Source organism: Pelodiscus sinensis, chromosome 15 (assembly GCF_052426305.1).
Source record: "Pelodiscus sinensis isolate ZL-2025 chromosome 15, ASM5242630v1, whole genome shotgun sequence".
NCBI lineage: Eukaryota > Metazoa > Chordata > Testudines > Trionychidae > Pelodiscus > Pelodiscus sinensis.
Genome location: NC_143066.1, coordinates 16,391,976 through 16,416,789, shown reverse-complemented (window position 1 = coordinate 16,416,789; position 24,814 = coordinate 16,391,976). Strand labels below are relative to the sequence as shown.

Genomic DNA, 24,814 nt, shown 5'->3' with positions numbered 1-24,814 from the left:
GAGAGGGGTGGGATTGAGCCCACCCGCCCTGTGCTCCAGAGGCTGGTGCCCATCCCCAAGTTCTCTGGAGATGCCACTGCACCTCCCTACCTTCAAGCCACCCCCTCCGCCCAGCCTGGGAGTGACCAGACACAGGATAAGGGACCCTCTGACAGCAGTAAGGTGGTATAGCCTCTGGAGTGGACTAGGGGACAGGGAAATTGCATAGGGAGTACAGAGTGGTGGGTTCAAGTCCTATCCATCCTCAGAGCAGCTAGACAGTTGCCCCAGCTATAGAGCAGCAGAACCAAGGTAGCCCCACCCCCACAAGCAGCTAGAATGTATAGTAATGGCTCCATGTGCTATCCCACAGGCACTGAGCCTGCAACCTCCACGGGCCACAGTTCTCCCTCACTGATCAATGAGAGCTCTAGGGGTGGTAGCTGCTGGCAAGAACAACATGTGGAGAACCCCTGCTCTAACCCTCTCGAGGGGCTACAGGGACATGCCAGCCACCTCTAGGAGCACAACTAACCACAGGGATAATTACTCCAGACATAATAAGTTAGGTACATTAGTACTCAAAGAATTAAATTTAGGCATAAGAGAGAAATGAAAGTTATGCAATGCACAGACCAGTCAAACGCTAAAAACAACCCACTTTGCAAGCAGTAAAGTAGTAACAACCCCCATGTATGTGCTGGGTCAGGAGAGGGAAGGACAGTTGTGTTTGTGAGAGTGACAGACACATTGTGTAAGAGTGACAGAGATCTGCATTGCCATGCTCCCTCCACCCCTTCTCTCTGTGTGGAGATGGGGTACAGGATTTGGGGGAGGGAGGATACCCTGATATCAGCACACATACACCCCTTCTCCCTCCCACACCCTGCACAGCAAGCAGGAGGCTTCCAAGGAGCAGCATGACAGTGGGGGAGGGGCAACTAAAGTGCCAGCACTTGAGAGCTTCCTGGCCAAACCAGTCAGGATCCCCTGTCAGAGGCTCAAAGATCTACCGGTAGATCCTGAACTACTGGTTGGTGACCACTGGGCTAATGCATGTATCCAAAATATTAATAACTGTGAAATATGTAAAATAAAATAAAATGTAAGACCAGGACATTTCCAGGGAACAAATTAGCAATGTTAAATATCAGTTAATTGACTAGTTGATTAACCTTATGAATTCTTATCAGTTACTTGACTATTCTGCAGTCCCCAGGAGTGGGGCTGCCATCCAGTGTGTTCCAGCCCCCTCCTGAGGAACCCCCTGACACTCAGTTTAAAAACCAGCTCCCCTCATGGACTGGCTGCCTGTTGCCCTGCAGCCTCTGACACAAAGGCAGCAGTGCAGGGTGGCAGCAGCCACTGTCCAGAGCAGCTGAGCTCACAGACCTGGCACAAGCAAGAACTGAACTGGGATGCCTGCCCGCGGGGCTCCTAGTACACTTTAAATGAAGAGCTGCAGTGGGGGGTAGGTCCTGGACCCAAGGTATGACTGAGCTGGGCTGCTGGCCAGCCTACTAAAAAAAATTGCTGGTGGGGACTGGGGGGAACGCGTGTAGTTTATAGCATTAACCTATAACCCTTTGCTTATCGTTAATTGACTACACTATTACATCCTTAAAACAAATAGAAGGCATTTATTCAGATACAGTTAGAATGAGGCTTGTCAGAACTTATAAAGGAGAATTTTCTTTAATCCTTCTAACCACAGCAATTAGTCTCTCGTTCAAGAAGTAAAAATCAAGCTAATCAAAAAAAATGATGGTAAAGCTCTTGGGTTTTTCTTGGCTTATGGATGAGAAACAGGAAACATGATAGTAATCTCATGTATTTGCTTGGGTTTTCACAGTGTTTATCCTCTTTAGAGCAGGAGAAGAAGGAAGAAAGGGAATTCATGAGTGTTCATGTGCACAAAGTTAATGATGGTTTAACATGAGCAAATGGATCAAAACCACCACTGTGCATCTGAATGCCCCTGAATGAACTTTAGGCCCACATGAGCACTTTGACTCCTATCTCTATAAGCAGCAGCACCTCAATTAGGGGTGGGCAATAATTTTTGATTGGGGGCCACTCCAAGGTTTTGGAAAGTGGTCAAGGGCCACACTAAGGGACAGAGGTTGGGTGCAGAAGGGAGCTCAGGATTCAGAAGCGGGCATGGGGTCGGAGAGGGAGTTTGGGTGAAGTAAGGGGTTGTGACCTGGGGCAGGGTGTTAGGAAGTGGGAGGGGCTGAGGTGCCAGAGGCAGGCTATGGCCAGGAGTCACTTACCTTAGGTGGCTCCCAGCCAGCAATCCAACAGGGTTCCTGAGGCAGGGTTCCTCCTGCAACAGCCCCAGCCCCAGAGGTTCCCTCCATGTGCTGCTCAGGGCCATGAGTCCCTGGGGATTAAGGGAATTTGTGTGCTCCCCTGCCTCCATGCCAATCATCACAGCTGGGAGTAGGGGCTGAGAGCAGGGGAGTACACAAATTCTCTTGCCTCCTCCCAGGGTTGCAAGGCAGGTAGAGGGAACTGTCAACAATTTGAACAGCTGGCAGCTTCCTCTATGTGCCATGTGCCCCTGGCAGACGAGGGGAAGGAGACTTCGTACACGCCACTGTCCTCAGGCCACTCAGGGGCTAGGGGCAGAGGAGTTCACAAAGTCTCTCACTTCACCCCCCGCCAGGGCATCCATGGGCTGGATCTGTTTCATGGGTCATATTGTGACCACCCCTACCCTAGCTCTTACTTTGCATAAATCTCCACTTTGCTGCTCAGCCCTGCACGCAGTACAGAGGAGACAAAACTCTCTTGTAATGCATACAATGGTGGTTCTTTTCTTGAAGCTGCCAGACGCAGACTGTGTCTTTAGTTCTCCATCTCCCAGAATAATTCAGCAGAACCTGTGCTGCTGGGGCTCACATCCTGGCCTGAACTAAGCAGTCATGGAAAGGCCTTCAGTTCAGACTCCATTATGTGACTGTAGCGGGCTTTCCGCTCCACCACAGCGCCCCTGCCGTCTGCTCGGGGAATTGTATCTGCCGGCAGGTGGCGCGGTCTCTTCGGGACACTGCCCTCCGGCAATGTCCACAATAGCCTGAGCTTTTCCCCCTTCCGGGGGAAGGTTCGTTATAGGCCAGCCGGCCTTTAGGAGGCGGATCCTCCGCCTTGGTATACTGGATGGCTAGTCCGTCCTATGGCCCTTTCGTGCCGTAGAGTAGTCCGAGCCCTGGCCCTTTAAAAAGGTCCGGTCCGGGTGCTGGCCGGGTGCCAAAACCCTTATACGGATGCCCAGGCCCTCGAGCAGGGCAGGGCAGTAACTGCTGGCCAGACCCCAATGCAAGGCGGGGCCGCAAACAAACCCACAGGTCTGTAGGAGCTCCTAGTTCAAGCGCGGGGCCGGCAGTGCAGCTGTCGCAGTGGCAAGGGGGGTGAGAGACTGCCACCCGGTTAGTGGGTGGCAGGGGGCGCAGGCCCACCCACTCCACTGCGCCCCGGCCCAGGGGCCCTGGATGCAGCCGTTCCGCTGCTACGGGCTCAGCAGGGGCTCCAGCCCGCAACTTGCTGGCCTAGGGCTGTCCTCAGCCCATGCTACCCCCTGGGCCTCTCCTTGTCTCCCCCCCCCTTCCCCAGTACCTGTAGCCTCAGCGGCCTGTCGGGGAATTGAGGCCCACGTCGTCTCCGCAGGGGCTGGCGGCCCAATCCAGGGGTTAAGAGGTCGGAGCTTTGTCGTGTCCCGTGGGGCTTGTCCAGCCCGGCGTTCCCGTACCCACCAGGGGTCCAGCTGGTCCAGCGGTGCGGTCCCGTCCTCTGGGTCCGCGAGTGGTTCAGCTGACGGGCCGGGCCAGGCCTTAGTAGCCGGGGCAGGGAGTCTCTGGCCCGCCTCTGGGAAGGTGGCTGAGGGCGGCCTACCCCGGGTCTTAGCCTCCCCAGGCAGGAGCTCCAGCCAGGCCTCTGGCTCCCTCGGAGGCTGGCCTCTGACTGAGCTCCCAGGCAGCCTTCTTATAGTCCTAGCCCCGCCCTTTGACTTCCGGTCAGGTGAGGGGGCGGAGCTAGGCTGGCCCCAAAATGGCTCCCAGAGGGTTTCTTCTGCTTCCGGCTCAGAGGGCGGCCATTCCACCCCTCTACACTCCTCCCCCCTTAAGTCCAGTTCCCGGTTTCCGGGACTGGGCTTCTGTTCTTTCTCTATGCGGGACAGGGCGTCTGCATTTGCGTTGTCCCTCCCCGCTCGGTGTTTCACTGTAAATACATACGGTTGGAGGGACAGGTACCATCTCATAATACGGCTGTTGGTGTCCCGCATCTGATGGAGCCATTGTAGGGGTGCATGATCTGTAAAAAGGATAAAAGAGTCTCCCAGGAGGTAATATCGCAGGGCCTCGATGGCCCATTTTATCGCTAGGGCCTCTTTCTCGATTACGGCGTAACTGCGTTCCCGAGGAAACAATTTTCGGCTGATATACAGCACTGGGTGTTCTTCTCCGTCAACTTCTTGAGACAGCACCGCTCCAAGTCCGTAGTCCGATGCATCTGTCTGGACAATGAATGGTCGGGAGAAGTCAGGGCTAAATAGAACCGGCTCACTACAAAGAGCCGCTTTTAGGTTCTGGAAAGCGGCTTCGCACTCGGCCGTCCAGGTGACCCTTTGAGGCCGGTCTTTTGTAAGGAGCGCAGTGAGGGGCGCCGCTAGGGTCGCGAACTGCGGCACGAAGCGGCGATAATATCCGGCCAAACCCAAAAATTGCCGTACTTTTTTCTTAGTGGTCGGCGCTGGGTAGTTTTGGATTGCCTCCACCTTCCCCACTAGCGGCCGGATTAGGCCCCTTCCCAGTTGGTACCCCAGGTAAGTTGTTTCCTGCCAGCCAATTTTACATTTTTTTGGATTGGCGGTCAGGCCTGCATCTCTAAGGGTCCGCATGACGACCGCTACCCGCAAGAGATGTTCCTCCCAATCTTGGCTATAAATTACCACATCATCTAAATAGGCGGCAGCATACGCTGTATGTGGTGCTAGCAAACGGTCCATCATTCTCTGAAAGGTTGCGGGTGCGCCATGAAGTCCGAAGGGCATTCGTGTAAATTGGAACAGTCCTGAGGGGGTTGAAAAAGCCGTTTTTTCTCTTGACTCTGGATCCAAGGGGATCTGCCAATATCCCTTTGTCAGATCAAGGGTGGATATAAATTTGGCCGTCCCTAGGCGGTCCAGAAGTTCATTCGTTCGTGGCATGGGGTAGGCGTCAAACTTTGAAATAGCGTTTACCCGTCTAAAATCGATGCAAAAGCGGACACTACCGTCCGGCTTTGGTACGAGTACAATTGGACTACGCCACTCGCTCTTAGAGTGCTCTATCACTCCCAGTTGCAGCATAGACTGTACCTCTTTCTCGACTACCTCCCGCATCCGGCGAGGGAGAGGACGAGTCCCTTCCCGCACGACCTGGCCTGGAGGGGTCTGAATCCTATGCGTTATCACCACGGTACGTCCAGGTCGGGTTGTAAAGGTCTTCTGGAATGCAAAGATGAGACGGCGGGCTTGTTTCACTTGCGTCTCCGAGAGGGTGTCTCCAAGCTGTGGTTCCTGTTCCTCTGCCAGTTCGGGGATTTCAGGCCCTAACGCAGGTTCTGACGGGTAGGGGGTGATCATCAGGGCCTCCCGTTCTCGCCAAGGCTTCAGGAAATTTACATGGAAGATCTGAGTTTTCTTTTTCCGGTCCGGCTGATAAATCTCATAGTTCACCGGCCCAACCTGGCGGGTGATCTCATAGGGTCCTTTCCAACGTGCTAGAAATTTCGACTCCTCTGAGGGGAGGAGGAGTAGTACCCGATCCCCCGGTTTAAAACTTCTTTCCTGGGCTCGTCTGTTGTAGTTCAGCTCTTGGCGGGCCTGAGCCGCTTGTAGGTTTTCCTGTGCCAGGGCTCCGGCTTGTCTTATTCGTTCCTGGAGCTGAAAAACATACTGTAATAGGCCCTGTGAGGTTGAAGGGGTTTGCTCCCAGGTTTCCCTCACGAGATCCAGGACTCCCCGGGGACGATACCCATATAGGAGTTCGAAGGGGGAGAATTGGGTTGACGCTTGGGGCACCTCCCGGACTGCAAGCAGCAGGGGAGGCAACAGCAGGTCCCACTGTTGCAACTCTGCTTGAGGAAACCGCCGTAGCATCCCCTTTAGAGTCCGGTTAAAGCGTTCCACCAACCCGTCGGTTTGGGGATGGTATACTGAGGTTTGTAATTTACGGATCCCCAGTATGGCACACACCTGTCGGAGTAACTGCGATGTAAAATTAGTCCCTTGATCCGTGAGGAGCTCTCGAGGAAGCCCAACCCGAGCAAAGATTTTTACCAGCTCGGAGGCGATGGTTCGGGCGTAAGTGTTCCTCAGTGGTATGGCTTCAGGAAATCTGGTGGCATAGTCCATTAAAACCAAAATGTGGCGGAACCCCGCTTTACTTTTGGGCAGCGGGCCCACCAGGTCAATTGCCACCCTTTCAAAAGGAGTCCCCACTACCGGCAGGGGGACGAGCGGGGCCGGCGGCACTCCCGGGTCGGAGGCTAACTGGCAGTTTGGGCAAGATTGGCAATAGTCTCGTACCTCCCGGTGCACCCCGGGCCAAAAAAACCGGGACAGTACTCTCGCCAATGTTTTTTCAGTTCCCAGGTGCCCAGCGGCAGGAATATCGTGGGCCAATTGCAATACTGCCCGGCGATGGACCCGGGGCACAAGGATCTGGGTCTTGATCTCTTGAGTCCGGGGGTCTTGCACCACCCGATAGAGGCGGTCGCCTTTTATTTCAAAATGGGGCCACTGGGCTGCCCTCTGGGGGTCCACCACGCTGCCATCGATCGCGGCTACCTGCTCATATGCTGCCCTCAGGGTCGGGTCCTCCCTCTGGTCCCGGGGAAAGTCTGTCAGGGCCAGGGCCGGGGCACTGGCCTCCACTGGCGCCTGCGCCCTGTCGAGCTCTTCACCTGTCGGTGTCTCCTCCTCCTCCGCAGCTGCCTCTTCGGGCTTGTCCGCTGGCAGCGTTTCTCCCAGCAGGGTTCCCTCTACCTTTCCGTGACCGGCCGCTCCCTTGCGAGTGACTTCGCGCATCAAATCTGCAAATCCGGGCCAGTCGCGGCCTAGGACAATCGGGTATGGGAGTGTCGCCGCTACCCCTATGATCATTTCTGCTGACCTCCCTTGTATAGTAAGTCTGACCTTTGCACGGGGATAGGCCTTCACATCGCCGTGTACACAACGCAGGTACAGCTCCCCCTCTGGCTTCAGGCCCTCCGGCAGGAGGTCGTGTCGCACCAGAGTCTGCGCACAGCCGGAGTCCAGAAGGACGGCCACCTTATCTGTATCCGTCGGCGCTTGGAGCACAAATTCCACCTGGTTGACCGGTAGGATGTAACTCTGCTCGGGTCCCCTTGGTCCGTAGTCGCACCCTACCTCCAGACAGCTCCCTTGCCACCCCTTGGGTGGTTCCGTCACCCCCTGGTCCAAGCCCTTCGGAGGTAACCGTCCCCTCTCGGGGGCTGTCGGGAATCGCAACGGGGAAGAGGGCGTGGGACTGAGCGTCCTGGGTCGGGGTGCTGCAGAGCACGCCCCTAGACTAGTAATGTCCCTAGGCCCCACCTTGTCCATTTGCCCCATGCCAGTTTCGGGTGGACTTACCGCCTCACCCCTCGGGGCCCGAATCCCTCCAGCCGGGTAGGCGGGCCCAGGGGCCGGTCCCGGTACTGACCTGTGGGGCTGAGTCCAGGAACTGAGCAATTGTTGGAGGTGTTGGTGTTGCAGCGCCTGGAGGTGCTGGAACTGAAGCCCTAGCTGCTGTACCAACTGCCCGTGTTGTGTGACCAGTTGCTGAGCCATCTGCCAGTGTCGGGCCACCAGTTGTTGCAGTTGTTGGTTCTGGCACTCCGCCACCGCCTTCACCACGCTGTCCAGTTCCATCCTGGCTTTGGAGAACAGAACACAAAAACCCCAACAAACCCCAACCACCAAAAAAAAAAAAAAAAAAAAAAAAAAACCTAACCCCACATTTTTTTTTTTTTTTTTTTTTTTTTTTTTTAAACCCCACTGAGGCACACACTCAGCCCCTTACATCAGGGGCGGGGTCGGAGTGCCCACATTCTCCACCATTTGTAGCGGGCTTTCCGCTCCACCACAGCGCCCCTGCCGTCTGCTCGGGGAATTGTATCTGCCGGCAGGTGGCGCGGTCTCTTCGGGACACTGCCCTCCGGCAATGTCCACAATAGCCTGAGCTTTTCCCCCTTCCGGGGGAAGGTTCGTTATAGGCCAGCCGGCCTTTAGGAGGCGGATCCTCCGCCTTGGTATACTGGATGGCTAGTCCGTCCTATGGCCCTTTCGTGCCGTAGAGTAGTCCGAGCCCTGGCCCTTTAAAAAGGTCCGGTCCGGGTGCTGGCCGGGTGCCAAAACCCTTATACGGATGCCCAGGCCCTCGAGCAGGGCAGGGCAGTAACTGCTGGCCAGACCCCAATGCAAGGCGGGGCCGCAAACAAACCCACAGGTCTGTAGGAGCTCCTAGTTCAAGCGCGGGGCCGGCAGTGCAGCTGTCGCAGTGGCAAGGGGGGTGAGAGACTGCCACCCGGTTAGTGGGTGGCAGGGGGCGCAGGCCCACCCACTCCACTGCGCCCCGGCCCAGGGGCCCTGGATGCAGCCGTTCCGCTGCTACGGGCTCAGCAGGGGCTCCAGCCCGCAACTTGCTGGCCTAGGGCTGTCCTCAGCCCATGCTACCCCCTGGGCCTCTCCTTGTCTCCCCCCCCCTTCCCCAGTACCTGTAGCCTCAGCGGCCTGTCGGGGAATTGAGGCCCACGTCGTCTCCGCAGGGGCTGGCGGCCCAATCCAGGGGTTAAGAGGTCGGAGCTTTGTCGTGTCCCGTGGGGCTTGTCCAGCCCGGCGTTCCCGTACCCACCGGGGGTCCAGCTGGTCCAGCGGTGCGGTCCCGTCCTCTGGGTCCGCGAGTGGTTCAGCTGACGGGCCGGGCCAGGCCTTAGTAGCCGGGGCAGGGAGTCTCTGGCCCGCCTCTGGGAAGGTGGCTGAGGGCGGCCTACCCCGGGTCTTAGCCTCCCCAGGCAGGAGCTCCAGCCAGGCCTCTGGCTCCCTCGGAGGCTGGCCTCTGACTGAGCTCCCAGGCAGCCTTCTTATAGTCCTAGCCCCGCCCTTTGACTTCCGGTCAGGTGAGGGGGCGGAGCTAGGCTGGCCCCAAAATGGCTCCCAGAGGGTTTCTTCTGCTTCCGGCTCAGAGGGCGGCCATTCCACCCCTCTACAGTGACCCATTTTATTCACACATTAAGGCTTCTGGTCTGAGGATTGTAAGCTAATATTTTCTATTGTGACATTTAGAAAAAGATGGTGCTCAAATGCTGGAGCTTTTACTCTTTGTCAGAGAAGACTGCAAAATGACTGTGTGGTAACAAGTCTCTTGCTGTATAGGGTGTTTTCCCCTAATAAAATCGTTGTGGTAAATGCTATTAGAGGACTTTGCCATGTGTATATCTCAGTGTTATTGTAAGGCCATATCTACACTAGGAAATTATTTTGAAATAGCTACATTCAGAATAACTCCTGAAATAACAAAACCGAAATAACATGTCCCCAACACGGGGGAGCCTTAAAATTTGTAGGAGGCAGGCTCTATTATTGTGGACATGCTACCTCGACTTACAGCTCCAGGAAGCACTGGGGAGTAAATACTTCAAATTACTCTGGGGTAGCATTGCTAGATGGTTGAAACAAAAATACCGACCCCCCCCCCAAAAAAAAACACCAGGAAAAATTCTGTTGAAGGAGGAAAAAAAGGGGGGGGGGAAGAGACCAAAGTTGTTGAGAGAGAGAGAGAGAGAGAGAGAGAGAGAAAAGGACTCCAAGGACTTATTAAGCCAAAAAAAAAAAATTAAAATAAAACAGCATTAAAACAGCATGTCCCCTTTAACAGTGAGTGCAGGGATAGGAACGGGGGAGAAGCATTGCTTCCCCTAGGTCTTTTGGCTGGCAGCCATTTTGTGCCAGGAGCCTTGGGGAACTAGGTAAGCATGGGGGCTGGGGTCACTGGGGGCTGGGAGCTGAGTGTTTGTAGGGTTGCCAGGTGCCCAGCATTTTCGCTGCCTGGCCAGGGAAAAATTCAGAAAATACCGGACATCTTAGGTATCCGGTATTCTCTGAATTTTTTTTACCAGACAGGAGCTGAAAATACCGGACTGTCCGGGTGAATACCAGACACCTGGCAACCCTACTCTGGGGAGTAGTTATTTCAAAATAGCAGCAGCATAGTGTCCACATTATTTTGAAATGAAATAATCATTATTCGCTGAGGAAAGCTGGAGTATAGATTTCAAAATAAGTCCTGTTATTTTGAAATAATGGGCTTGGTAGTGTGGACGTTCCGCTTATTATTTCTAAATAGGGGGGTTATTTTGAAATAACTCCCTACTGTAGACCAGGGCAAAATAGTTAGGGTGACAGTCATTGAAGCTGCATGTGGGTTTCTTTGTGCCTTTCTACAATTACTTCTGATTTGTTGTTGCAGGATCCAAGGAGAATTTAGGCCCAGAAACTGCCTGTATGACTGACTGTGCTGGTGAGTAAGGCCAAACTGGTATTTAGAGCAGATTTATAGTCACACCACATGACTCTGCTCTTTGTAACATGCTGGACTTTTCAGTGAGCATTGGTTCACTGGAAGGATGATAGTAATAGCTGAGCTGGGATTTACTGATATTGAGTTAATTTATATTAACTGCCTAGCATTGCTGAATATTATGTTGCCCCAAGTTGCTGTACATTAGACTCAGCTCACACAAACATGAAAGCTAGCCTATGGTGTGCTACAACAGATGTAATGCAAAATCCTGCCCTGTGCGGAGTCTTTCCACATCCCACCATTACCTGCACAGTATCAAGCTAGGAGAAAGGCCTAGCACTCCCTCCACAGCACCTTGTTGTTGCTCCTGTTGGTGTGCCACAGATTCAAAGTTTGGTTGGCTGCTTGTACATATGTCTCAGTAAGGCTGGCAGCAGGCGCTTGAGTGCACATGGCTCCATTACAGAACAACAATAGGAGACTCATCAGAGAGCGCCCTGATCCCATGTCCTGCACAGCCACCACTGGTGTGCTCCAATCCAATCTCCCAGTTGCTAACACAAACCTCTTGTTTTTAAAGGGCTCTCAATCCTCCACTGAGCCTGCAGGTGGAGCAAATGATAAGTAAGCAGGGAAATGTAGCCATCTTTCCTCAGCAGCCACTTGGCCTGATGCGAGAGAGAATGCTTTAATCAAACTCTCCCGCTTCTACGTTGGTTGTCTCATTACTAAGATATAATGCCACAAATTTGTGTTCTTTTAGGAGTTTGACCACTGTTACTGTCTTACCGTGGCATGCTTTGGCCACCAGAACTCAAGCTCTCAGAAGGGTCACAGCTTTGATCCTCCTACCCTTAAGCATAGTTTACAATAATCTGTACTAAAGGAGAATCTTTTTAGACTCTAGCAGTATAGCGTCTATGACATACATTAGCATTTTTTACTTTTTTCAGTAGAGGCAGCTCACCATATATGCACTAACCAATTAATTACAATTAAGTGGCAGTTTTAAATTACACATCTTTTATGGGATTGTAGCAGAAGAAGCAATATTTTCCAGTTGCGTGTGTGCAACAGAAGATAATTACATGGGTTGACATGCAAGTCATGCAATCAGATCACAGTTTTCATTAAAGCCCCGTTGTCATTTAAATTGAATCATTCATCAAGTACCTGTAAAATAGATTAAGACATTTTGCAAGCAGCAAGATTCCATGTTTCCAAGATAGAGCAAACATATTAATCCTGGCATAGCCATATTAATCCATATTAATCCTGGCATAGCCATAAGTGCTTTAACAAGGTGTGCTGGGGGTGCTGCTGCACTCCCCTCACTTGAAGTGGTTTCCCTCATATGCAAGATTTGCAATTTGGTTCAATGGCTCTCAACACCCTCACTGTACAAGTTTTTCTAGCCCTGCCCTGCCATCACCGTTTGCTGTTTGCTTTTTTCATTGTTTTGCCTGCTATTCTTTCTCTCTGAAATCAAGGGTAGCATTTTACATTACACATAACTTATATATCAGTAAAATACAGCTTTGTTGAAATCGTGAATTCTGCCAAAATTTTGCTCAGAAGAAAATTAGGTAAAAAAAAATTCTGACAATGTTGAAATGAAATGGCTAGGGGTTTGTTTTTTTTCATTTAAATTAGCTTTTGGTTTCAAAAGTGAGTATTAAGCATCTGTGAATAACAAAAGCTTTATTGCTCAATTGTCAGTGTATAGACAAAACATTAGTGAGGACAACTACCTATGCTGATGGGAGAGCTTCTCCCATCACTGTAAGTATTTTACCTCCCCAAGCCCTACTCTACACCAGTGTTTCTCAACCAGTGGTGTGAGTACACTCGGGGGTACTCGAGAGAAGTCTGGGGGGGTACGTCAACACAACCGAAATGTGGAAAACTGAATTTTTGTTTTAAGTTTTACAACGCTTTATTATTTTCGTACTTTTTACACCCAAAAATGTCATCACCCGCCTGGCTACAATTAACTTGTTTAAGCAAATGTGTTGCAACGATAGAACAGTTTGTGTGTGTCTGAAAACTGTAGGTACTGGGGGTACTTTTTTTTTAAAGGGGTACTTCATAAAGAAAAGGTGGTCTAGGTGGTCTCATGTCACTGTCATCAAAAATAGCCTGCTTGGGTGGTGGGAAACACTACAGGGCTTTGGATGTTATGGGCCACATTGAGGCTGAGCCCTAAATGAGTGTGCTGGAGGAAGGAAGCCAAAACTTTCCCCTTTGCCCTCCATGCAGGAGCTCCTGGGGGGTCTTCATACTCCTGAAAATCTGACCACTTCCATTATGGGCCTAAAAGGGAGCAGGTGCCAAAATGGCCTAAATCTACCATTGCTGATAAAATATAGACATGCACACCGCATTTTTGTTTGTTTGTTTCCTAGAACACAATGAGCTGAATTTCTCCACGGGATCCAGATACAGCTACAGGTATTCAACAGCTACCAATACGTTCCTGCAGGGAAGCATCTACAAAAGGAGTGGCATAGCTCTGGAAGGTAAAGTGATCATTGAAGCCCTAGGAAAGTGCCACATGTTCTTAAAGGTGAGTTCAAAAGTGCCTCAAGGACTGCAGTTAATGAACATGGGATAGTGCCCCTCCATCGAGTGACTCACTGCACCATATGAAATACTTGGTTTATCTGAAAGTATACAGATCCCTAGGACTCATAATTAGAGCTGCAAAATTGCATGGATGAGATACAGCTTTAGATTGCGGCAAAGAATTGCAAAGGCTAAATTACATAAATCACTCCCTTCCCTGAGCAAAGCTGTTGTTTTATGGTTTTTGCATGAGGTGATGAGGAGGAGACAAAGCATATGCCCTTGACAGAAACAAAGGGGATGTTTAATCACTTTCCAATCTGTATCTGCAATTGAAAAATAGCAATGGGTATATTTTTAGATAAACTTAAAAAAACAACAAATGGTCTGGTAGCACTTTACAGACTAACAAAACATGTAGATGGTATTATGATTTGAAGCTTATATTGTTAGAGAGAGCTTTGCAAGGTCTGGAATCTACTGGGAATAAGGCATGTCCAGCACAGTATACTGTTCACAGGGCCACATAATGTTCCCATTGAACTCATTGGTAAACTGCCATGGACTTAAGTGGAGCAGCTCAAGGACTCAGATTGGACATTTTATCCAGGCCAAATTTGCCCAGCAGAGAGAGCATGGAGAAATTTCCTGCATCATCCCTGGCTTCCTTTCAAAGTCAGAGTTAATTCATAGATTCTGTGAACAAACACCCACAGAGGCTCTACAGGTGAGACTGTAGGTTAGGGGAAGGCCCACACTTTGACATGTGTATGACCTGGGTTTTAGTCATGATCCCTGTACACATGCCTTTGCTCAGATTATGTCTACTCACTTAAGTTCTTGTTTTACACTGTCCCAGGGTAACAAGAGCCCCTAGGTCCTTGTGGGTGTGATTTGGGGGGAGATTGTATATGCAGGAACTGGAATGATATTAGCTGACTTCATAGGCATGCGCAGCACATTTCATTAGGGTGTGCACATGAAGAATTTTTTTAAAATGTACTTTGACCCCCTTAGCCATGCCCCTGACCCCTGACCCCTGTTAACCACGCCCCGACCCCCATTGGCCACACCCCAAATCCCATTGGCCACACCTCTAGAGGTAACACTCTCGGGGCAAGATGGACACGTGACCAGAGTAAAAGGTATCATGTGACCCCCCTCTAAGGACTTTGCCCACTATCCTCCTACCAATAGGAATTAGTTTGGCCCCCACCAAACCCCCCTTATGCAACTATCCTGCAGTTGCATTAACTCAATGTGTGTGACATTAACTCGGGGGCAGAGAGGCTGGGGGAAGTGTTCCCTCTAAGAGTTTCCTCCCATGAGCAGATTGAATTTTGTGTTGTACACCAGTACTGAGTTCATATGGCATGTTTGGATGTGCCACTGTTATTAATAAATATCTTATAAATTGCTACCTTTTCCTTCTGCTGCCAAATCTCCCCTTGCTCCATCAGCTCCCCTCGTGCCTGCTGCCCCCCAAGCCCTCACCCTCTTCTGCTCTCCTGACTCCTGCCCTTCTCACTGCCCTCAGCCTTCCTGAGACCTGCCCCACACCCCCAGCCCTTCTCTCCCCCCTGTTCCCACTCCTCCAGTAGCCCCACTCTGATCATGAGAGTTACCCCTCCTCATCCCCTCTCCTAACACCTCCCTCTACACACCTGCCCTGCCTCTCTCCTTGGGTGCGGGTCTCTCCCCTGCAGGTGTCTGCCCTTCTGCTTCACCCCCAGAATCCCCTGGCACCTGCAACTTCCCTTAGCCCTGCACCCTCTTGGTGCCCCCCCTTCCCTCACTGCTCCTGCCCCCTTTGCCCTCTTTTTCCCTGATGCCCATCCCATCACCACCCTCTGCCCCCATTCCCCTCATGCCCCTGTAGCCATACACGTCTTGCTCCATCCCTGCCTTCTTCATGCCCACCCCTTCTTTCAAGCCTTCTCCCAGCACCTCCCTCTCCCCCTTTAGCACCCAGTGCCCTTCCCCCCTCCTCTCCCAGCATCACCCTGTCCCCCCCCCCCCCCCGCCACTGACACCTTCCTTCCTGCCCTTTTCCTCATTGTCTCCACTTGGCCCCCTGGCATTTGTCTCTCCTCCACCCTGTTCCTTGGTGCTTTCCCCTTTCTTCTCCTGACCTGCCCCCCTCCCCTCAGCACAGGCCTCTTCCTCTCCGACCCCTGCCTGTTTTCCCCCTCTCCCTTTCCTTTTCCCTTACCTTAGGCTAAGCTGGCTTCTGCCTTCCAGCTTTCCGGGCTAGAGTCACAGCTAGCCCAAGCTACATGCCGGCCGGGCTCTAGCCTGGGGTGCCTCACTTTAAGGGGCACCACGCAGTGCTGCCGGGCCGGGCGGGGTCAAGAACGAGGCCCTGGGTGCAGAAGGGGCGCTGCGCAGTGCAGCCAGGCTGGGCCAGGTGGGAGCACCCCCAGGCGCAGAGGGGGGGCTGTGCAGTGCTGCTGGGATGGACGGGGACGGGGCCAGAGGGCAGAAGGGGTGCCACGCGTTGCTGTCGGGCTGGGGCCAGGGCTGGGGTTGGGGCTGCGGCCCCAGTGGCAGAAGGGGCACTGCGCGGTGCTGCCGGGCCAGGGCCGATGCTGGAGCTGGAACCCCAACCCCAGGCGCAGAAGGGGTGCCGGGCCGGGCGGGGCTCGGGGCGAAAAAATGGCTCGGGCTGGCATCTTTGGTCCGGCCCCAGCTGCTTCCGCTGCGCACGTGCGCTCTCTTCCCCAAAGTGCCCCGTAGATGTTCACAGGAAAAGTGACGGGCTATGGTACCCCGTCTCAAATCCTCCTCCTCCTCCAGCAGCTGCTAGCCAGCCTGAGACATTAGGGTGTGCCTGGGCTCGCCCGGCACACCCTCTGCACATGCTTATGGCTGACTTTATGGCACACTAGTAGTTTTCACTACCCCAGACATTGGAAGAAGGCACAAAAATGGAAAGTGTAAGTTTATTAACATGTCTAATGAAAGAAATGGGGACTGAACAGTTCCTTACAAAATTACCATCAGGGACTGGTCCAGGGCCATTCTCAAGAAGACTCCAAGGCTACGTCTACACTTCATGATTATTTTGGAGTAAGCTGTTCTGGAAGAAATACTCCGAATTAGCTTATTTTGAAATAGCACGTCTACATGCCAAATGCCCATAGAAACAGTGCTGAGCTATTTTGAAATAGAGCGTCAACTCTCATTGGATTCTGAGCTGCATTTAAAGCCACCCAGGAGCACTTCAGGCAGGGCATCAGAACAGCACTCACTTCCCATGGCTGAGGCTAAGGCTATTTGAGGCTCTTGCTTAAAGGGACCCTCCTCCCCACCCTGTACGGCCGTGTGTCAGGCTCTTCTCTTTTGCTTACCTCCTTGAGGGACAGCAAAACCCATTCCTTTGCCTGCGAGCCGGAGCTGACTCAGGGCAGTCAATGGCTATTACATCTAATACTGCGCCTCATGCAGCAGTTTCTGGAGTCTGCCTCCCAGGGCCTGCAGGAACCCAACCCCCTGCTCATCTTGGAGACCCTCATCACTTCTCTACAGGCATGGCTCATGCTGCTGGATCTCGCCCACTGTCCCCTGCGCACCGTGAACCACCACTTCTGGGGTCTGGACACCAGTTCCAACTGGTGGTACCTGCTTGTCATGGAGTGGTGGGGCGACCAGCAGTGGCTCCAGAATTTCCGGATGAGCAAGGACTCATCTCTGGAGCTGTGTGAGTGGCTCGACTCTGCCCTCAGGCAATGGGACAGTCACATGAGACCCGCCTTCCCCCTCCAGAAGCAGGTCACCATTGCTCTCTAGAAGCTCACCATGCTGGACAGCTGCCGATCCATTGGGAACTAGTTCATCGTGGGGAGATCAACGATTAGGGCCCTGTTCATGCAGGTATGGTGCTCTTTTCCCAGGAGGGTGGTGGACTGCTGGAATGGGGTTCCCTAAGGAAAGTGGGAGTTGGTGATGATGGTGATGGAAGCCCCCTCCCTGGGAGGTTTTTCAATGCTGCCCTCACAAAGCCCTGCCGGGGGATGGGGTAAGTGGGGAGTTGCTCCTGCTGGAGGGAGAGGGGGGCTTGGGGACCTCCCAAGGGCTCTGGCAATCCTGTGATTCTCTGTCTCCTTCTGCAGGTGGTGAGGACCATCAACACCATCCTGCTGCCCAGGGACATCAACCTTGGTGATGTGGACGCCATCATCACCAGCTTTGCCAACATGGGCATCCCCAACTGTGGGGAGGGGGCGTTATTGACAGCACCCATATCCCCAAATCCCCATCCAGGCTCCTAACTCCCGGGCATCTACATACACCAACTAGAAGGGCTACTTCTTGATGGTCCTGCTGGCCATCACGGACCACCACAGCCAGTTCACAGACACCTACATGGGATGGTCAGGGAAAGCGCACAATGCCCACATCTTCTGTACCTTGCCCCCTCCCCTGCAGAGACAATAAACCACACTTTTTGTTTTGGAAAAAATAAGCTCTTTGCTTTTTTTATTTGGGATCAAAGTAACTGGGGAGGGACTGGTTAAAGAACCACGGAGGGGGGAGAAGAGGAGGGGAGGAGAGGCTTAGGGCTGAGGTTGGGAGTGGCACCTGGCTCTGGTGATCCCACCAGCATGGGTGCAGGGGCCTCGGTGGCCGTGGGTAAGAGGGTTGGGGGAGAAACGGAAGGAGCAGGAGCAGGCAGCATGCTGACGATCAAGGACTGAACTGCTGTGCACCAGGTATGGCCCTGCTCCAGCATTAGCTATGGCGAGACACCTGGCAGGAGGATGTCTTCCTGCAGTTTCGGGTCCAGGATCTGCTCCAGGGATCGGAGTGTTGCGAGGTGCTCCCACTGGAACTTGTCCCTGGGTCTCCTGAGCTGGCAGGTCCCTCAGGCTTGGGATGCTGCTATGGGTGGTGTCAACTGCCCCTCTGTCGCAGCTGGTCTGGCTGTGGAGAATAGAGACACAGTCAGTCATCCCTGGAGACACTGTGCCTAAAGCCTAGCACTCATCTCTGAGGTGAGACCTAATGGTGCCGGTTGAGACAAAGGCAATGTGCCTGGAGCAAGGGCATGTGTGACCTAGCCAGTGGGCCCTTTCCTGCAGGGGCCCAAATGTCCAAGCGGGGAGCTTCACTACCCCCACATCCCAAGGACAAGTAGGTATGTGCAGGCAGGAGGGGGCCACGGGGCAGCTGGGCTTCCCTCTGTGCCACGCACATGCTGGGTCCAGAAGAGGCGGCGTCCCTCAGGAAGTTGCCTGCTGGGGGAGAGGGAGGCAGGGTGTTGAGGGGAAGTGTGTGAGAGCAGCAGACACTCCTGCACCTCGCTGTGCTGTCCCCGGAGTGAATGCTGCCCTGAGAGTGTGGGCATGTCCATGTGCCATGTGCAGCACTGTTGAGTGTGTGTGTGGCTCCATGTTCCCAGCCTCCTTCTTGTGCCGGGAGGGTGTCCCACCCTGGTGCCGGGAGAGTGGCAGGCCTCTCCAGACACCCTGTGGCCAATAGCACAAGAGTCCTTTGTTGCAGCCTCGTGAGGCTATGTACCCCAGACTGTTGCTCCACGTGATCCCACATGCACAGGCTGCTATGTGATCCCCAGTCTGCAAAGGCAGAGTGAGAGGCACGCAGCTGCTCCTTGCCACCTGTCACCTCCACCCAGTGTGTGAAGGGAACATGATGGCACTCACCTGACGTGGCTTCCCCAGCCTCTGATGATACCTGGGACACATCCAGATCATGGGGTACCAGCTCCAGGGTCAGGAGGGTTATTGTGCTGGCCTTCTCTGCGTGTCTGCCCCCTGTTAGAGTGATGCTGGGTGTCTCAAGCCCTGAGTCCACTACTGGGGGTAGGAAAAGGATTGCCCTGCTCCCTAATATGTGGTGCAGGTCCTCATAATAGGTGTGGATGTGCCCCTCGGTGTCCAGGCTTTCAGCCATGTAGCTATAGACATTGGCATTCTGGCATTTGGGGTGGAGATCCTGGAGGTTGGTCTCGTTGTACCAAACCTCAATAAGGTCCGTGATCTCTGCACCAGACCAGGAAGATGCACGTCTTTTCCGTCCCCGGGCAGGGTCCTGGGAGTTGGAAGACTGCTCACTGAGAGCAGTGGAGGGCTGGGTGGGAGCAGCAGAGTCACTTATTTTGAGCTAACTCAAAGTTGTGGTAGCTGCTGGGTGGCTCAGGGCTGTCTGGGCCTGCTGTCTGACATGAGCCCTTTCTCCTGAGGCTGCAGCTTTAAGAGGTCCAGGGGAAGGGGGGGACTACAGAGTTTTGATGTGTGGGGACAGAGCAGCCAGCAGGGCACTATGGGAGGGGCTGGAGGCCAATTATTTTGAAATAACTCCAGCCGCCCTGTCCACACAGGCACTATTCTGAAATAGCTATTTTGGAAGAGGTATTATTCCTCGTGGAATGAGGTTTACAAATGCCAAAATAAGCCACCCGTTATTCTGAAATTATTTTGAAATAATGGGCTAGCTGTGTAGACACTTGTCTAGTTATTTCAGAATCTCCAACAAACCTTAACACCAAACCAAACAATGATCTTGATTCAGCTTCTTGGACACTGAAAGGCAGCTAAATAAACAGGCCACCATGGGGACTGCCAGTTTCCTGACCCCAAATACTAACAAGCCAAATCCCCAGACCCTTATGAAGTCTAGCACCTGATCCAAGCATATATCTCCCTGGAACCAATGAGGGTAGTGAAAGGCTGGGTGCTTGTATTATACCCAGCTGGTCAGGAGCTGGTAGCGTCTCCCTGCAACCCCTGAACCAGCCAGAGGAGTGAGAAGCTTGGATTCTTCTTCCTCTGACCATGGGCTCGAGAGGTCAACGCCCCACCCTAACGGGCGGTGGAAATGCCCAGAACGTGAGCGCTCAAAAACTGATAACTGCTTGGCTGGTAACTGCTTGGCTTACTGAGACTGCTCTCTGCTGTGTACTCTGTCACAGGATATGTGGTAAGATGGTAGCTTCACACACCATTTTCTCAGTGGCCTACCCCCAGTGTCTGTGGTATCTGCTGTACATGACACACACCATCCCCACACATGAGAAATACACTAACTCATTTTTCTGTAAAAGTACAAACAATTGGGATGGGAGGGAGCATAACATGCACCAAAGAAGGCCCAGACGACACAGAGTGTTTAACTTGCTGGGTGTTAAACCAGTCCCCTGCTGTATCTGACCCACACAGGGTTTGAGTCTGTCAGCTCCCCTGCTCAAAACTTTAGTTCAGCTGCCTCAGCTTGGGCTGTTAGCTCTGGAGGTCCTTGGTTCAATTCATGGTTTGCAGGCCGAGTATTTTCTTCAAGGCACTTTGTGTAGCCAAGCCCTAGCTTTCCCCTTTAGAGTTTAGTCCCACCTAGGCTGAGAGAGGTGCTCCCAGATGCAGTATAGACAGGCCCAGTAAGGCTTGTTCCTCCAACCCTTTATCATAGGGGGTAAATATCAGGCAACCAGTTTGGGGAATTAATCTGACTTGTAAGTTGTCCACGTGGGTACACGACTAAGGGCTGGAGGATCATGCCATTGCTCTGTATTCTATTTTGTATTTTCTTGTTCTCATGTGCATAAAAGCCTACAAGCTCCTGTAGACAGTGTTGTTTGCTCCATTGGAATTTTCCCTCCTAGTTGCAAGATGTTCAGCTAAAGAAGACCCTGGCATCCAGAGAGGAGTCTCTGAAAGAAATGGACAGTTTAAGGTAACATTGGTTCATATATGGCTCACTTCCTCTCTTTAGAAGCAACATGGCTTAGCAGCATCATATTACCATTTTCTGTTTCCTATTCCATTTCCTTTTAGATGCCTGTTGAAAAAGCATTGATTAGGCTTGCAGCATTGTTCATAATAATTAAGGGGCATGTGGTTAAAGATCTCTTGGAATTTTGTGTAGCAAATGTACATGCAGTGGATAGTTATCACATTTGGCTGCACAATGCATTAGGTGCCTAACTGCATGAAGAGATACCTGATCTTGAGTCACAGTTTCATGCAATTCACATAAGCCTTAGGATGCTGAGGTTTTGACAGCTTGACTCATAACCATAAGGTGTAATCATGGAGTAGTTTATATTCTGCATGATGAAAATAAGCTTTGTAGCTTTCCAGAATATTTAAAGATCATTTATTTATTTTCAAATGTCAGCTTCTCCCTTGTATATTTAGTAAGAGTTCATTCACAGCATGCTATTCCTGGGCAGCCTTCTGGCTAACTAATGTATGGAAACTTAGGAGGTGGCTACATGATAAAGCCCCTAAGACCTTGGAAGGTGGTATTTTCCCAAAGCTGAGGTTCATTGCACCCTCAAGAAAAGCTGTTTTGTTGTCTGGCAGGCTGAGCCGGCTAATCTCCCTTTATTGTCCCTGTGCTTGGATTCCCAGCCTTTAAACAACATGGAGATCTGCACCAGTCCCTCAGAAAAAATAATTAGCTCAATTCAGAGGGTCAGAAAGAGCACGTTTTGAGTAAATGCGCCGCTTTTTAAAAATTCATCAGTAAAAGCTTTTGTTCCACCATATGAGCACTGATCTCAGTGTTCAGACAGCTTCAGGCACAAATGCACTTTCCCTCTGGAATGCTGGTTCTGGGGATTTCTGTAGAGATAAGAGCTGTCATGTTTATTGTTTTCTGCAGAGACACCAAAACGCCAGGGAGAAATGGTGAAAAAAGGATTCATTGAAGCTTGGCTACCAAAATAATTATTCAGAATGACACCTTATTAGCATTCTCTTCAGCCCAGTGTGTATATTCTGTGGTCTAGGCAGCCCTCCATACATGCATACAACTCCCACTAAGTCGAATAGGACTCACAGGGGCATATCCATGGGAAATACCCTGGATCTAGAGAGAGCCATGTCTCCTTTGGTGAGAACGTGATCTGGATGTTTCATAAATGACATTTTTCTCTGAGGCAACTTTTTCCTCTCAGTGGGTGGGGAGAATGGTTCATTCGGTGGGGAAGGAGGAAAAGAAATGTATCTTTCCCTGATTTGCTCACAATAGGACCAGTCCTTGTGACAGGAGCAAAGTTGAACTCTGTTCCCTGGGACATGCCCATGGGCAGTTGCATTAGAACAGCTCTTGTAGTGGGGGTGCTGAAATCCATTGAGCAAAGCTGTAAATCCTGTAGATGATGGAATCAAGCTGCGGGTGCTATTGCAACCACTGCACCCTTAGTTCCAGTACCCTGGCCCATGGATGTCTTTTCCTTCCCTTCTCAGAGGAATTCCTGATGAACGGAGGTCAACATTTTCATTCATATACCGCCTACAGGGCCGCTCATGGCTATAGAATTGGGCAGAAGCACTGTCTACTCTGTGATAGGGACTGAGTTTACTGCCTGCAGCAAGGACAGATCTATATGACCCCTGTTATGGTGTTCAGGCAGATGCAGGCATCATGGAAGAAGTCATTAACAATAAGTCTGTGGGGGAAGCCATTCCTCTCCTTTCTGCATGTACCACAGCTATACAAAGGCAGAGAGCATCAGTATGTAACTGAGACACATATACCAGGTATGGCCCAAGATTCACTGAATTGTCACCATTAAGTGACATTACTATCTCCCATTCAGCCAGAGCCATTGCCATTAAGTATACTTAGCCTTAAATGGTCTTTTGGGAGCTGCCCCGATTAAGTATGTCCCAATTAAATGGATTGGGCTGTTTCAAAGCATTTGGCTTGATGGTTTTTTTAGAAGGCTTGTAGGTACCAGATGATGATGTGAAATAAGAGGGGCGGTTACAGATTATGAGGGGTAAGTCATAGTCCCATGGGAGAGACGCTGCCAAGTCAAAATGCATCCATCAAGGTTCATAAATTCCCATTGCATTAGTGTCTGAACCTAGCGGCTATGGATTCCTTTGTTGCAGGGGAGCACTAGAGCACCATCCACTTCCGTTTTCTTTCCATAATGGGAAAATTCTGAAGATCTGCCCTCTGCAGCGCGAACAGGCCTGGGTGCTGAACATCAAGCGGGGCATTCTCAGTATGCTTCAGACCTCCCTTGTGGCTGCTGGCGGCGGATCCATTGAAGAGGTGTGTGTTGCTGAATGTCAGGGTGGTTTTAGCTTTCTCCTTTTTACATGATCAGAGGTGGCTGCCCCTTCATGGCCGGTCAGCAGCCTCTGATGGTCTCACTGTTTTTCCAAGTGGCCACATGACAAAACTGGCTCTTTTTGGCATTCTTGGTGGAAGTCCTAAAAGAGCTGGGTCAGCTACCACTATGCTACCCCCAGGCCATAGCTCCTTTTTGCTCTAGAGCAGAGCCGTGGAAGGAGACTTTGCCCAAAGAGTTGATACAGCACAAGTCCAGATTTCTCTCACCAGGGGCCTGATTCTGCACCCACTGAACTCAACAGGAGCATTGACATTGACTTCTAGGGGCTGTGAAATCAGGCCTCAAGGCTCTTAGCTGAGCATTAGTTGAACACTGTTTGCAAACATAAGGTCTAATTCTGCTCTTTTGTACTAATATAACTGGAATAACTTATGGAAATCAGGGTTTGTATGAGTGCAATACAGCCAAAAATCTCAATGGGGCTTATGTATATGCCTAATACTGAATATGTTAACACTGTCTTGAGTGAGAATGTGTTTTCTGAATCAGAGCTTAAGGTACAAAACAAATAAAACGATGCATTATAAAAATCTTTCATTTTGAAGTAAAACCCTCCTGCCTGACTTTTAAAATGCAAGATCATGTCATCAGGCCATTTTAAATGCATGTGCTTGGCCATGGTATCTGTGACAAAGCCAATGAATTGAAAGAGGCAAATCAGTTCCCTGGGTCTTTGCTACTTCAGGAAAGCAAGTGTAATAAAGTGCTGTAATGAGGATAAAGTCTGTCCGTATTGTGTGTGAGTATATGTGAATAGGTTGCTTTATTGATTTTGTGTGTTTGTTACTAGATGGACATTCTGGGAAAATGCCCAACCAAATATCGGCGGAAAGGCCCTCTTATTTTGAAGACAAAAGACTTACATCTGTGTTCTCACCGGTATTCGGGTTTTATTTCCCCGAAATCCATAGCTCTGCCTGATGTACAGGTAAGTATTGAGGGATTTGTTGTGGTCCCATCAAAAGTCCTTGCTAATTTCTTGAAGTGATTAAAAAGCCTACTTATTTATAACCACATGCTGATGTCAAATATATTTAGTGATGTGTGCTTCTGCTTATCAAACTGTTTCTGATAATTTAAATAACAGTCACAATTACACTTTATATATTTCCATCCCTCCTCATATCCTCAGAAATAAGATCGCATTGCCAGGCTTTCTTCATCATTTAATGTGCAGGTTGGAAAATGTGTAGTCAACCTTTTGATAGATCTGTCTGAAGTTTTTTCTGGGAATCCATCTCCCTAGTGTTTAAGTAGCAGATAAGGCATCTGATTAGTATTTTTTATCCTCACTGTTCAATTATAAGTTCCAAGCCTCATTCATAACACACCATTCCACGTGTGAGGTGCGTGTAGTGGAAGGAGTTGTCTGGACTCCTGATTCAGTCTCTACATACACCTGGCTTTTCTACTATGTAATGTCTCTATGCAATTGATAAAGATCCTTTGAAATGGCAACACTTACATAACACAAATAGCAGACAGCTTTAAAACTGATTTTGAACTCTTCTGGCAATGAAGAAATGCATTTTAGGAAGTCATTAATCATATAACTGTTAGCAGTCAGTAAAGTATCGAAGGACTGGATTGGCTAAAA

The 24,814-nt window shown here is 51.1% G+C and overlaps 1 protein-coding gene across 5 annotated transcripts in view; it reads left to right on the top strand.

Annotated features, from left to right (window-relative positions):
• APOLTP (apolipoprotein lipid transfer particle homolog) overlaps window positions 1-24,814 on the top strand; it is a 232,974-nt gene that overhangs the window by 5,545 nt on the left and 202,615 nt on the right. For all 5 annotated transcript variants that reach the window (XM_075899317.2, XM_075899315.2, XM_075899314.2 and 2 more), the window contains exons 2-6: window positions 10,494-10,544; window positions 12,953-13,113; window positions 20,728-20,798; window positions 22,970-23,135; window positions 24,008-24,145. In XM_075899317.2, the coding sequence (XP_075755432.2) occupies window positions 10,494-10,544; window positions 12,953-13,113; window positions 20,728-20,798; window positions 22,970-23,135; window positions 24,008-24,145 (587 nt within the window). The remainder of the gene's footprint in view (window positions 1-10,493; window positions 10,545-12,952; window positions 13,114-20,727; window positions 20,799-22,969; window positions 23,136-24,007; window positions 24,146-24,814) is intronic.